This window comes from Daphnia magna, unplaced genomic scaffold (assembly GCF_020631705.1).
Source record: "Daphnia magna isolate NIES unplaced genomic scaffold, ASM2063170v1.1 Dm_contigs127, whole genome shotgun sequence".
Lineage (NCBI taxonomy): Eukaryota > Metazoa > Arthropoda > Branchiopoda > Diplostraca > Daphniidae > Daphnia > Daphnia magna.
This window is the reverse complement of record NW_025533132.1, coordinates 162003-177729: the sequence shown is the minus strand read 5'-3', so window position 1 is coordinate 177729 and position 15727 is coordinate 162003. Positions and strand designations below refer to the sequence as shown.

The following is a 15727-nucleotide window of genomic DNA, read 5'->3' as shown; positions in this document are numbered from 1 at the left end:
ATCACGCGCCATCCAGGCTGCTGTTCATGAGCAAAGAAGAATATTACGACGTCAACAGCGAGTCGAGCAGATACGTCAAAGAGAGATTGGCCATCAACGAATTCAGGAAGAGAGACAAGCCGCAGTTGTCGCGGCCACTCAAGAAGCAGAAAGATTGTTGCAAGCTATTTTGGCCGAACGAGCATCAAAAGAAGCGGCTAAAAAACAGCAAAAAGAGCAGTCACCTGCTCAATCTAAAGAGGAATTAGTCAATACTAATAAAGAGCAAAATCAAGTTTTGCATCCCACCTCTTAAAAAATACGGTCCTAAGAGCCAAGTCCTAGATCCCTCGTGGTCCATTGGGCTAGCTTCTTGTTGGGCTTGTTTTTGTAAAAAAAAAAAAAAATGTCGACAACCAACAATATTTCATCGCCTAGAGCAGAAAGCCACATCGCACGTCCACAAAGTCAAGTTCGAGACGTGCAAACGGAATACACCGACCAATACCCACCATTGAACGACCCGAGGGCGCTGAAACAAGCAAGAACCATCGAAAAAACTCGTGCGACCAAACTTGCAAACAAGATCTCCAAACACGTGCAAGATAAAGGAAGTCGCACCGAACTCAAGTACATGAAGAAAGATTTCTGCGCGCTTATCGACGACTGCTTTTCAATCCAAGAGCAATATTGTAAATCAAAAGGAGATGAAGATGAACGTGACAAGCAATGGTCGGAAGAACTCGACTGGAATTCAAAAATAATACTTTCCATAATCGAAGATTATTTGGCAAGGTCATCCCGTCCGGCATCCATAGCATCCAGCCAGTCGAACGCTACTATCCATTCACTGCAGCCTAATCGTCCAGCAAGCCGGCAATCGGCATCACCATCACCATCAAGTTCAATCTCGACGCAGTTCTCAAAAGCTTTGGAAGTGGAAAAAAGTCAGCGACAAAAATTAGAGAAGCAGATCCAACAAATGAAACTAGACGAAGAAGAAAAAATTTTACAAGCCGTCGAAGATGAAAGAAGTCGTCAGTCCATCATAAACACGAAAGCTAATCACGAAGCCGAAAAACATGCTAAAGAATTAGCTGAAGAAAACAACAAAATCAAAACCGCGCTGGAGATAGAAAAACAAAAACAAAAAGAGCTGTTCGAAGCTGTCCAAGAAAAAGATCGATTGCTGAGGCAAGAACAAAAAGAGAGGCGCGAAAACGACCAAAAATTACACCAAGTGATTCATGAACAGGAAAAAAAAATTGTCAGCATTTCCTCAAACCCATCGTACGCCCAATCCTTTCAGCCTCCGCAATTCGATACAACCAGGAGGCCCGGAACAGTTTACGGTGAAGATTTATTTACAACCAATCAGATGACAATACGTCAACCTGAAAATGAACGAGTCAATTTCAAACAATGGACAGCCCACAACGACAACTTAAGGTCGTCAACAGCACATTCCGTCGATTTTAACCGCAACCCAAGATCAGTTTTTCGTCTCCCGAAATTAGATTTAAAACCCTACGACGGCGATCCGAAAAAATGGCCCGACTTCATTGCAATTTTTAGAGATTTGGTTCACTCTGACAGCAGCTTGTCTGCAACAGAAAAAATGGCGTTACTCAAGCGATCTCTATCAGAAGAAATCCGAAATGGACTGGGTGACTCACTCAGCAGCTCGGCTTTGTACAGTGAAGCTTTGACCGAGCTCGAAAGTACGTATGGACATCCTCAAATTGTATCAAGAGCATACATCCAATCTCTGATCGAGTTGCCGAAAGTGAACAACAACGACTACAAGACACTGCTCAAGTTTTCGCAAACCCTCAACGGAGCAGTATCTTCTTCAAAAAACGGAGGCTACGAGCACGAGCTGAAAGCGTCGGGCTTGCTCGAGCTCATTTTGGCAAAGCTTCCAGTGGAATTACAAAGCAGGTGGGGGAGGAAGATAGTCAAGAGTCATCCTGTCTGCCTAACCCTTCAAGACTTCTCAAATTGGATTCACGTAATAGTCAAAGGAGAAATGATGGCCAAACATTGTTTAGTGTCAACAGCATCATCGTCCCCGCCCAACAAAAGCATCCTAAAGCCGGGCCGGCAGCAAACGGACCAAAAGACAAAGCATCCTCCTACAATCAACATAATCGAAAAAAAAGCATCCGCTGCAGTCTCAACAGCAGTCAAACATCACGATGTAAACAAAACCTTGACGTGTCTCTTGTGCAGAGGAGACCACCGACTTTCATCGTGTACAAGCTTCACATCTTTGTCTTTAGAAGAAAGGATAAAGATCATCAAGGACTACAACTGCTGTCTACGCTGCCTAACCAAAGGTCACTGGACGAAAGACTGTTTCAACAAAACCAAGTGCAACGTTCAAGAATGTACTGCCCATCACCACCCACTTCTTCACGGTGCCCCAAACCTGAGTGTGTCATTTAAAAATGAGGGAAAGGCACTCAAGGAACATAAATCCGAGGCATCGGAAAATAAAAACACAACCAAAAAGGGCGTAGGAACGCACACCGTCGAAGGAGATTCAACCACGACCCTGCTACTGACAGTTCCAGTCATCATTGAAGCTAACGGAGTGCATGTCCAAACAGTAGGCATCTTGGATCAGGGAAGCCAAGCATCATTGATTCTCGACAAAATATCAAAAAAACTCAAACTCGATGGTCCTACACAGTCATCACCTTTAGCGACCTTTCACGGAAACGATCCAAAGATTAAAGTAAAATGTGTATCTTTCAACATTCTCACCGCTGATTCCAGTCGCTCCTTTGAAGTCAAGTCTGCGTATACAGTCCCGCGTCTACAAATTCACAACACTAGCCTAAATTGGTCGGTAGTCAAACATCGATGGGCGCATCTCCGTGACATCGAACCAATCAACGTAGATAGAAGTGAAATAGGCGTTCTTTTAGGACGTGATGTGCTCCGCGTTCACGACGTACTCGATTCCCGTTATCCAGCCGACGGAGCTGACGCCCCAGATGCAATCAAGACTCATTTCGGATGGTGTGTAACTGGACCAGTGGCAACCGCCGCTTTGCATCCAACTCTTCACATCAACATGCTCTCTACCAGCCATCAACTCACGGATCAGTTTCTTCACGACCTCGTCAATCAATTCTGGCTCACGGAAAGTTTCGGTGTTCGTCCTTCAACAACTTTGCCTTTATCAACAGACGACAGAGCAGCATTGAAAATTCTCGAGCAGACGACGCGTCATACTGGAGAAAGGTACGAAGTCGGGTTAATGTTGCGCAACCCACAAATCAATATTCCGAATAATCGTGAAGTCGCCGCCCGACATTTCAACTCGCTGCAGAAACGTTTTGTCCGTGATCCAGCTTTCGCCGAAAGATATTCCCGTGTAATGAATGAATACATCTCCCTTGGACACGCAAAAGTGGTGGACGTTAACAACTCCAACTGCAAAGGCGCCACCTGGTACCTTCCGCATCATGGCGTGACAAACCCAAACAAACCGGATAAAGTTCGCGTCGTGTTTAATCCATCCGCTCGTCACAAAGGAACATCGCTGAACGAAAAACTGTACAAAGGCCCCGATCTTCTAACGAGTCTCATTGGTGTCCTTCTTCGCTTCCGGCAACTTCCCGTCCCAATCTCCGGCGACATCGAGAAGATGTACCATCAAGTTCTTGTTCCAAAAGAGCAACAATCTCTCTTTCGTTTTTTTTGGAGCGACGCAGGAGAACCGAAAGAATATCAAATGACAGTTCATGTCTTTGGTGCCGTATCGTCTCCAACCAGCTGCATCTACGCCCTGCGAAAAACAGCAGAAGACTTCGGCAGCCGCTTTCCCGGCGTAGCCGACGCTGTATTCAAGAACATGTACGTGGATAATTATTTGGACTCAACAGAGACAGAAGGAGAAGCCATCGCAAGATTACGCGACGTGTCAGCATTGTTAAAGTGTGGTGGTTTTAACATGGTCCAATGGCTCTCATCCTCTCGATCTGTTTTGGCCGCCGTCGATCACTCCGATCTCTCGCGATCACTCGATCTGGATGCTGACAAACTCCCAATCGAACGGACTCTTGGACTACTCTGGAATTGTCAAAACGATTCATTCAACTTTAAATCTTCGATCAAAATCCAAGCCAAAACTAAACGTGAGGTGCTCCAAGAAGTAGCCTCCGTCTTCGATCCGCTCGGATTTCTCTCTCCAGTTGTAATGACAGCTAAAATATTGCTTCAAGACATTTGGCGATCCGGTGCGGATTGGGACGATCCACTGCCTCCTACTTTGTTAGACATTTGGACGGCATGGGCAAAAGACCTTTCATCAATCGCTTCCATCACGATTCCGCGCTGCTTCCGGTTACAAGAAAAACCCCAATATTTTGAGCTTCACGTTTTTTCTGACGCATCTGAGCTCGGTTACGGTGCGTGTGTCTACCTGCGAGCCAAATATGCAAACGGAACCTTCCGTCTCAATCTTCTTCTCGCAAAAGCAAGAGTCTCCCCGTTACGCCAGTTGTCTATTCCACGTTTGGAGCTACAAGGTGCAGTACTTGGCGTTCGATTATGTGACTCAGCCGTCAACGAGCTTGGACCCATTGCATCACAAGTAATCTATTGGTGTGATTCTCAAACGGTACTACAATGGATCCACTCAAAGTCATGCAAATATCATGCGTTCGTCGCTCACCGGATTACCGAAATTCTCGATAGCAGTGCCGCTTCCCAGTGGCGCCACGTCCCAGGCGAAATGAATCCAGCCGACGATTGTTCCAGGGGTATTCCCGCTACTCATCTTACAACTCAACACAGATGGTTCCGCGGCCCAGACTTCCTCGCCTTACCACCATCTTCATGGCCTTCAACTGGTGTTATCGTTGAGCCATCATCAGACGATCCTGAGGTGTCACCGGCAAAATGGGTCGGCCACATTCAGGTCACCAACGACCACCCCGTCTTCAACCTAATCCAAAACTCATCAAATCTGCACAAGTTGAAGCGGATCGTCGCATGGCTACTTCGGTTCGTTAACAATCGCCAAATCAATCCTAAAAATCGACAATGCGCTCCTTATGTCAAAGCTCCTGAACTCCGTGATGCTCTTCGCTATATAATCCGCGTCGATCAACGCCATTTCTTCGACAACGAGTTCTTATGTTTGATCAAAGGACGGCCGGTCTCAACAGCGTCTTCACTAGCCAATCTCACACCATTCTTGGATCCCCACGGAGTTATCCGGGTTGGTGGAAGGCTCCAGCACGCGTCTCTTCCGGAAGACACCAAACATCCAATTGTGTTGTCCTCCGACAGCCAACTTTCAATAATGGTCATCACCGACATGCACGAACTTCTTATCCATGCAACAACAGAGCCTACGCTTCACGCACTTCGGGAAAAATATCACGTCCTCCATCCTCGGGCCTCCATAAATCGGGTAATCCGCAATTGCTTCACCTGCAAGCTCCGTCGCAGTCAACCAGCGCCACCCCTTATGGGACCACTTCCAGCTAGCCGTCTCAAAACACATCTTCCCCCTTTTACTAATGTCGGCATCGACTTTTTTGGCCCGTTGCCAGTAGTAATCTTGAGAAGATCTGTCAAACGCTATGGCGTCATGTTCACATGCCTAGACTGTCGAGCTGTACATCTCGAAGTTGCAGATTCCCTGGATATGGACTCTTTCATAAACGCTTTCTCACGTTTTGCTGACCGTCGTGGCCTCCCTCAACTTTGCTACAGTGACAACGGCACAAATCTGGTCGCCGGTGAGCAGGAGATCAATCGCATCCTTTCCCGCTGGAATGAAGCTGACTTGGTGCGTAAGATAGAGAAATTGAAAAATCAACCTATCGAATGGAGATTCAGTCCGCCCGTAGCTCCCCATTTTGGTGGCTCGTGGGAGCGACTGATCAAATCTGCTAAAACCGCCCTTCGAGGGATTTTGAACGATCGGTCCGTTACCGAAGACGTCCTCGTCACGGCAATTGTTGGAGCTGAAGCCCTCATAAATTCCCGTCCGTTGACCCACGTCAGCGTCGATCCCAATGACTTTGAGGCCATCACACCGAATCATTTTTTACTGTTGCGTGCTCATCCGGGGTGCCATCTAGATTCTTCTCCTGGTTCCACAACATCCAGCAGAAGGCGTTACGAACAAGCTCAGGAGTTAATCACACATTTTTGGAACAGGTGGCTCCGAGAGTATGTCCCCAACCTCATCGAAAGGAGAAAATGGCTTCGTTCACGGCGAAACCTCGCTGTCAACGACTTAGTTCTCGTCGTTACACCGAATTCCCCTCGCGGATCATGGCCCATTGGTCGCGTCTTCAATGTCCATCAAGGTCCCGACGGAGTCGTCCGATCCGCCGACGTCAAAGTCTTTCGAGTCGTACCCAACCCATCCAAGCGTGGAAGCCGGCCTTCAGACGTCAAATGTACCACTCATCTCTACACCCGTCCGGTCCACAAACTTTGCCTTTTAGAAGAGGACGAGCAAGATGTTTCCGAGGACGGAAACAGGGCCGGCAATGTGCGAGACGTCTAAAAACAACGTTTGGCAACGCATCGCGGACAAAGAAGTGTCCCTTCCTCCCATCTTTTCATTGTCCTTTTTTTTCTCAACCCCTTTTTTGTTTTTTGTTCAGGCAGTTACGCTAAAACAACGCTACCTTCGAGACGTGTGTCTCTTATCGTAGCAACCAACTGTTCTCTAGTCGGTTGGCACCCGACCCCATTCAGTTTAAACCTTTCAAAAGTGTGGCAAAACTAGGAATACAAGCTTTAATCGTGTTCCAAGTAAACTCCCGTGTTTAGCACCATCTTTGTCTCATTTAAGTTTAATTATTCGATGCAGTGAAGGCATGGAGGTCTAACACAATAGAGTCCCAGAATAAAACAATAGACCTATTGCAGAAACAGAACAAACTTCGTAACAAACAGAAACCAAATTTTAAAATCATGGGAGTTGACCACGATACTTCCGAGGAAGGTGAGACTTCGAGATTCAACCCAAAGGAAAAATTAACAGAAAAACCCCTACCGCAAAAGAAATAGACATGATCAAAACCTTTACTCAACCAATAGTAAAAGTTTTGGGGGAACTGTTTTCACGAGAAGATAAAATATCCATCCCTCCATACAAAGGAAAAAGCACAGATAAAATGATGACGAAGTGGCTTCAAACAGTTGAGCACGTAGCCAGAAACCACAACTTGGACGACACCCAAAAGTTACGATTCTTTTCAGACAGACTTAAAGGTGAAGTTCTGGATTGGCACGAAGAATACGTATCAGAACAAGGAGATTAACTTGAATACGATGACTGGAGATCAGAAATCATAGCAAGATTCCAAGACGCCTATGATCTAGCCACGCTAAAGAAAAAATTATTGCAACTAAAACAGAAACCGGGAGAAAGCTGCAGAGCTTTCGTGTCAAGACTAAACAACCTATACGACGGAATCGAAGGAAAAGAAGAAAAACTTGACCACAACAAGACAGTTGTGGAAGACCAGCTCTTGAGTAAAGTAAATAAGATGCGGGATACCACGAAAATTAAAATTTTAATCCAAGGGATCTTACCAAAAATAAAAGCAGAACTTTACCTACGAATGCCAGAAGATGTCAACGACTTCGATGCACTATGCAAACAACTGTTTATTTCAGAACAAATCTTGCAAAACAAGGAAAACAACGACGACAAAGAACTGACAGCAGTCATTGCTGGCATTGCACACCATGAAAAAAAACCAGATTTCGAAATAGAGAGACTAAGACTAAGACTAAATTTTAGAGATGGAATGTGCTAATAAAAATGAAATATCACAGGAAAAAAGTGCAGTCATAGCAGCCACTGACCTATACGAGCCTCGCAGATCAAAATCACGGGAACACAATTCAAGACCACAGTATCCGAGAGTACGATTTAACAATAGCCAGCAAAACAGCCGCGAATCAAGCTACTCACGCAGCCGAGAACCAAGTTTTTCCAGAAGCAGAGAAGCCAGCCCATATAGAGAAAACTATAACGCCCAGAGGGGAAGGGAAAGTTTTCAAGAACCGACAACCTTATTCATACGGGCCACATCAAAATGGCCATCGGCAACTAAACCAAAGACAATTTCAACGGCCACAGAATAATTCGTATCAACCACAAAGAAATATATACCAACCCAACACATTTTAAAATTTTGGGAACCCTCAATACCAGCCATGGCGTGAATCGACTGGTGATCAGTATCAGCCACGAGTACAATCTTTTCACAACACACAACCAGCGAAAAACAGTGACATTACGTGCTACAAGTGTAACAAAAAGGGACACATTGCGAGAGAAGGCTGGACGGATATGGCACGTATCAACCGTCAACCACGACGTCAAATGTAGGAAACCACTCATTCTATAATTCCAATAGCATTAATCACTATCGTGTAAAACCTAACTTTATGGCAGAAATACCTAAACTTATACGTATCCCAATTAGAATTTTTGAAAAAGAAACAAAAGCTTTAGTAGACACTGGTGCAGCAGCCAGTTTAATTTAATCTAGCTTTTATTTTAACATAAGTGATAAAAATTCAAAACAAATAAAAAACACCGATGACCGATATTTAGGACAGTATCAGGAGAAGAGCTCAAATCATTAGGCCAATATGAATTTTAAATAACAATAAATAAGAATCATTTAATTAACCACAACTTTTATGTGATGGAAAATCTTAATGAAAATTGTATCTTAGGATTAGATTTTTTTGGCTAGCAATAACGTAAAAATTAATACTAAAAATAAGCAGATCAGTTATGATCACTATGGAGTAGAACATAGTTTGTCCGAAAGTATATTGCCATTGTATAGCATAACTTTTTCCGAAGTGGGAATAAATATCCCACTAAGGCCTTTATCCAATTTAGAAGAAGAGGAAATTCCATTAACTACAAAAGACTACATTAATTTAGAAGCTTTTAGTTAATTAGATTTATCAAACCAGGTAAATGGAAAATTAGAAAAGAAGGACTTTAAAATACCCTATTTTTCTAATGAAGTAAAAACAAAAATTAAATGGTTGCTTGTAAAAAACGAAAAATTGTTTGCAGATAAAGAATCAGACCTTGGGTTGGCTATAATGTCAAACATTTCATTAATACGGGAGCTAGCGCACCAATTAATCAGCGTCTGCGTAGAACGCCTGAAGCACTAAAAAATACGGTAAAATCGAAGATTGATAGTATGCTACAAAATAAAATAATAAGAGATAGTCATAGCCCATTCTCAGCGGCAATTGTAATGGTTAACAAAAAGGATGGTGAAATGAGAATGTGCATTGACTATGTGATGACGCCATCTGGCAACACCGCACCCGTCGGCTCTATATATAGGGGAGAACCCCTTCCCTCTGGGTCAGTCTCTGTCTGCTCTTCATAGAGCACTGGTCGCAGGTGTATCCAATACACGTTGATCCAAGCCGCATCCTATTTCTCTCATTCTAAGTTCATCACATGGCGCAGATGGTAATTGGTTCAATGTTAGTACATTTATCGTGACAATTTATTGGTGAATTGCCCGACCAGAGTGATTGTGTACTGCAGCTTATGTGACGTCACGACAGTATCGTTTTTTGACCGCATGGCTGCGCACGGCACTACCCAGTTGACTCTTGACGCCTGTTTGGCCTAACATTTTGCCAGGTTCTAATTCGTTGTCATCAAAAGGCATCTGACAGTTAATTATTGATTGGAGGTGAAATTCTAGCTCTATCGGTCCTTTTCATGATAGCGATCGTGATTTATGGGAAATTGAGCTGGTTTTTTGTTTTTGTTTTTGGAAAATTTTTTCGCCATACTCTAGTCGGTCCTTGTCATGGTAGCAATCGTGATTGATGGGCCACTGAGCGGTGTATTTTGAGTTTTTGTCCTTTTGAGTATTTGTCGGCAACAAGTGTCCGTCTTTTTTCCGAGCTGGAGGAAGTGAGTGAATGGCTTGACATTGGCTGGCTTTGGGGCAATTACTGCAACATGGCGACTACGGCATTCAAGCCGTATGGTAGACCTCCTCCTTTTGATTTAGATGAATACAAAGACTCTTTTGAATTATGGCACAAGAAATGGACAATTTTTCTCAGTTTGTCGACGATTGATTCGGCACTCGACGCAGGTGATCGGGGCTTATACAAGGCTCATACTCTTCTATCGTGTTTATCAACCGACACACTTCAAGCTGTACTTTCCATGGGCCTCACCGACGCTCAGCTTGACGACCATACGGTTGTCATCGACCATCTCCGTGCTCGTTGCAATGCCGGCCGCAACCGCCACGTGTGGCGCCAACAGTTTGCCGCCAAAAAGCAAGGCATTCAACAAGCAGCAGACGATTGGTTGTGTGAGTTGCGGGATTTAGCCCGTAAATGTGAATTTGCTACAGATTGTTGTGCTAGCTGTTAACCGACCCGCATATTAGGCCAACTAATTTTCGGCGTAGAAAGTGACGAAGTTCGAGTTAAACTACTTGAACACGGAGCAACTTTATCACTTGATCAGGCGCTGACAATTATTCGAACTGCAAAAGCCTCCAACAAGCAGTCGAAGAATTTAAAGACAGGTGATGCTGCGGCAATTCAAGGCGCGACTTCTTCTTACAAGCGTTTCAAACAAAAATCCAGCAATCCGCCAGCAGGTGGCAGCAGTTCAGCAGGCGCAAAATTCACGGGCTGCTGGAATTGCGGATCAAAGACACGTTGTAAGCCTTTGACGGCCTGTCCGGCCCAAGGGGAAGAGTGTAAAAAGTGCGGCCTACTGAACCATTACTTTAGAGTTTGCAGGAACCCAAAAACAGTTAAAAAACAACAGGGCATTTACATTGACCCCTCCCCTCCGACAGTGGGGGCTGTGAACGCGAGTGATTTAGTGGAACTGGCCGTCAATCCGGAAAAATGGACATCATCGTTATTGATCAATTTTCTCCCAGATACAGGTGCTGACCTAGACGCCATCCCAGAATCCCTCTACAAGCGGAAGTTAAGCAAGGTGGCGCTGCAAAAAGGTGTACAACCAGTTACAGCAGTTGGGAGCCCGATTATCAGCATTGGCGTGTTTAGTGCGGTTATTGTGTGGACGACACGTGACAAAGTGTCCCGATCAGTAAACACCGCCGTTCACGTGTTGCGCGAATTGAAGCAGCCAGTGTTGTCCAAAAGGAGCCAACAGACGTTGGGAATGCTTCCAGCCGCCTATCCGCATGCATACGTTGGAATTGTGGCGAGCACGCCACCTACGGACAAACAACGACATGCCGATCTCAAAACTCTCATGAACGAATGCCCGCGGATTTTTGACGGAACCTGCCACCAGATGTCGGGACCACCATGCCATTTCCAGTTGATGGAGAACTCGCAGCCTGTGGCAATGAGGGGCTCTCGCCCAATATCCGTCCCTTTGCTGCCAAGAGTTAAGGCAGAGTTGGACAATCTCGAATCTGCTAACATCATTCGAAGAGTGGTAAAGCCCACAGCCTGGGTACATCCGTTTATAGCTCTTCCGAAGAAAAATGGTGACATCCGTCTGGTAATCGACTTTCGTGAGTTGAACAAGTGCATAATTAGGCCGAATTTTGAAACGGCCACACCTTTTCAGGCAGTGCGCACCATTCCGCCCGGAATGAAATTTTTACAGTCATTGATGCACTGAAAGGGTATCATCAGGTACCGCTAGATGACGAATCGATCGACCTGACAACATTTTCTACTCCTTTCGGGCGCTATCAGTACCTTCGTCTTCCGTTTGGCGTCTCGCATGCAGGTGACGACTACTGCCGTCGAGTGTCGGAAGTTTTTGATGATCTCCTGAATTGTCGACGCATCGTTGAAGATATTCTCGTATACTCCGCAACGTACGATGAGCACATCGAAGCGGTACGAAAATTATTCCATCGAGCAGCAGCTCACAACGTTGCCATCAACACCACCAAAATAGTGTTCGCCCAGCCCGCTGTTACTTTTGGCGGTTACGTCGTCGATGCTGACGGTTTTCGCCCGGATCCAGAGCTCACCCGAGCTATCCGCGAGTTTCCAACACCCGGCTCGATTACAGACGTCCGTTCATTTTTTGGACTTTGCCAGCAAGTTGGCAATTTTTCTGACCAGCTGGCCGCTGCATTAGATCCATTATCCCCACTGCTCAAAACTGGCTACACATGGGAATGGACCACTAAACATGAAGAAGCTTTCACGGCAGCAAGAACACTCTTGTCTACCGTTCGTGATTTAGCGTTTTACGACCCAAAGCGCCCGAAAAGTCTTCATGTTGATGCATCACGGCTTAATGGACTCGGATTTTTACTTAAACAGCTCGACGATTCAAAAGTGTGGCGTGTTGTGCAAGCGGGATCTCGTTTTCTCTCTAGTGCTGAAACACATTATGCCATGATCGAACTCGAGTGTTTAAGTGCGGCATGGGCTATGAATAAGTGTCGTCAGTTTCTTGAAGGACTTCCTTCGTTTGAATTAGTGACGGACCACAAACCATTAGTGCCCATTCTGAACAGTTACGCTCTAGACAAACTAGACAACCCCCGTTTGCTTCGTTTACGCCTTAAGATGCAGCGCTACTCATTTATTGCTCGTTGGGTGCCCGGAAAACAAAACTCCGATGCTGATGCCCTCTCTCGAGCACCGGTCGATAAAGCAACCACTAGTGATGAACTGGGTGAAGGATTGCCATCTTTTCAGGGAAAAATCGCTCTGATGAGTCTTTCCGGCAATCAGCTATCACAAACTGATCCGAATCTCGACCCAGTGTTAGAAAAGATTAAGTGTGCTGCAGCCATCGATCCGGTTATGGTAAAACTGAGAAATCAAATCATTTCAGGTTTTCCAAACGACAAGTGTAATTTAGACAAACACTTGCGTCCATTTTGGAGTGTAAAAGAACGTTTAGCAATCGATGACTCAGATGACATGATTGTAATGGGACCTCGTGTCGTTATTCCGCATTCTATTCGTGCAAACATCCTGCGTGATTTAGTGCAGATGCACCAAGGTGCAACAAAAACACGTCAACGAGCCCGTTTATCGGTATACTGGCCGAACATTGATAATGACATTGTGAACGCCACCAGAAATTGTAAAACATGTACAAAACATCTACCTTCACAACAACCAGAGCCGTTTCGAGTCCGTCCACCAGCAACGCGTCCGTTTGAACAAATCCATGCGGATCTAGGCGAAGTGAATGGCCGCCATTTTTTAGTGATGGTGGATTCATTCAGTGGTTGGCCTCATGTGGTTGCATTTCGTGACAGAAAAACAACAGCACACAATGTCATTGGCCATATCCGTAATTTTTTTTCTAGCGTAGGAGCTCCAGTCACCTTTTGATCCGACAACGGGCCGCAGTTTGGTGCAGCAGAGTTCCAGCGTTTTCTCACGGATTGGGGGATTACTTCCCTCATGTCTTCACCATATTATGCTCAATCCAATGGCCGGGCTGAAGCAGAAATCGACTCAATGAAGACGCTCATCCGTGGATCATGGACAGCTGGCGCATTTAACGAAGAGAAATTCGCCAAAAGTATCCTGCTTTTCCGAAACGCGCCGCGATCTGGCGGAGCAAGTCCAGCACAGTTTATTTTCAACCGTCGGGTGCGTGACTGTCTGCCAGCTCATCGCCGCTCATTCGCACCAGAATGGCAAAAAGCAGCCGATGTACTTGAGAAACGGGCGAGACGGTCCAAGGAGCTGCAAATAGCTCATTACAACAAGCATACGCGACCCCTCGCTCCGTTTATCATAGGCAACCATGTCCTGATCCAGTATCCCATCAGTAAGCTGTGGTGTACCCCTGGAGTAATCGTAGAAGTCGGCCATCATCGAGACTACCTCATTAAGACTCCAGCCGGGCGGATTTTTCGGCGCAATCGGCGTTTTCTTCGCCCTCGCGTACCCGTATTTCCAGCTACTACACCAGCTACTACACCAGCTACTACACCGGCTACTACACCAGTCCAGCCGGAAGTCGTTCAACCGCCGCAACCGGAACCAACCGAGCCACCGGAACGAGAGAATCCTGCTCCACCGGTACAAGAAAATGCTGTTCCACCGGTGTTACGCCGTTCAACAAGGAAAAAACAGCCGCGGCGCCACTTCTTCCCAGCCGAGTGGACACAATAACACCCATCCCAGTCTCATGTTTACTTATTCATGGCTATGTGTGTGTTGCGTGTCCCCAGTTATTATTTTTCCCTAACATGTTTAAAAAGCAAAGTTAGCAATGTACGTTATCTTTGCTCATTGAAAGGGGCGTGTAATGACGCCATCTGGCAACACCGCACCCGTCGGCTCTATATATAGGGGAGAACCCCTTCCCTCTGGGTCAGTCTCTGTCTGCTCTTCATAGAGCACTGGTCGCAGGTGTATCCAATACACGTTGATCCAAGCCGCATCCTATTTCTCTCATTCTAAGTTCATCACAGGAGCAATTAGTGAAAGTCAACAATGGGTTATCGAAATCCTAACAACAAACCCGGATGTGTTGGATAATTTCCCAGATGCATCCATTGACGAATTCGAAGAAATCCAGTTGGAACAAAGGACATCAGTAACAACAACCTTCAGTTTGCCAATTTTCGGAGGATTATTGAATCGGAACCATGGGAGAGGAAATATCACATGGGATATGATAGGATGGGGACTAATGAAACATGGTAAGTCACCCGATGAAAAATGTTTAACACACAACGGCGTTAACAAAGCAATAACAATCGAAGCATGCGATCCTAATTGGATCAAATGTCAAACAAGCCTACAAAAATTGATAACAAGTAATGACCCCTTGGTGCAATCACAAACAACCGTGGCTAACTGTAGCAAAGCATCCAGCAAAGGCCAAGCCTTCGAATACTCCTTCGACTTCACGATAAGACCATTTAACACAAACAACTGCATTAAAGCAAACACAACAATGCTCATTCTGCACGAATGCTCAGATAAAAATTCCATCTGGGGAACATTCCATCACACAGGGCAATTAATGGCAAGTGATAGAACAGGACTTCATTCAGGCGCTTCGGACCGGAAATTCCTAACAAGATGGGTCGATATATTATCGTTGGGACACTGTCATGGAACAAGCCAAAGGCAATATTTTAGTTTCGAGTACAGAAATGCACATCAACCTAGATCATTGTCGGCAGCAGCAATAATATCTCTACATACTCAACACGCTTTATTTGGAAAAAATCTACCAATCTTGCCACCATTAAACCATCGTGATCCAAAGGAGATTAACTATAAAACAAACGCAACGGAAGGAATAACTAAAAATTCAACCATAACGACAAAGTCAGCAACATCCATGACTGCTACAACAGATAAATCAGTCATACCTTCCATTGCAGCCACAGACCAACAAGTGTGAAAACAGAAACAACAACAACAACGATTAGGCGACTCACAACAGCAACAAAACCGACAACAACATTCAAAACAACAACGACAAAATCAACTACTACCACAAAAAAGCCGACCACAACCACAAAGAAGCCGACCACAACCACACAAAAACCGACCACTACCACACAAAAACCGAACACTACCACTCAAAAACCAAGTACTACCACACTAAAATCAACCACTATCACACAAATATCGTCCTCTACACCAAAATCAACTACAACATCAAAACCTACTACGAAATCAACAGAAGCAGAGCAATTACCCACAATACCATCAACAACCGCATCAACAACATTAACTAGTACAT

The 15727-nt window shown here is 45.2% G+C and overlaps 1 protein-coding gene across 1 annotated transcript; it reads left to right on the top strand.

Moving 5' to 3' along the window:
• The first annotated feature begins 385 nt into the window (after positions 1-385).
• LOC116933839 lies at positions 386-6520 on the top strand. The gene has a single exon (XM_032941529.2). It carries the CDS (start codon positions 386-388, stop codon positions 6518-6520), a length of 6135 nt encoding a protein of 2044 aa, XP_032797420.2.
• The last annotated feature ends 9207 nt before the right edge of the window (positions 6521-15727 follow it).

Bases quoted from the DNA above. Each gene is read 5' to 3' on its own strand.
- LOC116933839 (XM_032941529.2), top strand. From the start codon at position 386: ATGTCGACAACCAACAATATTTCATCGCCTAGAGCAGAAAGCCACATC.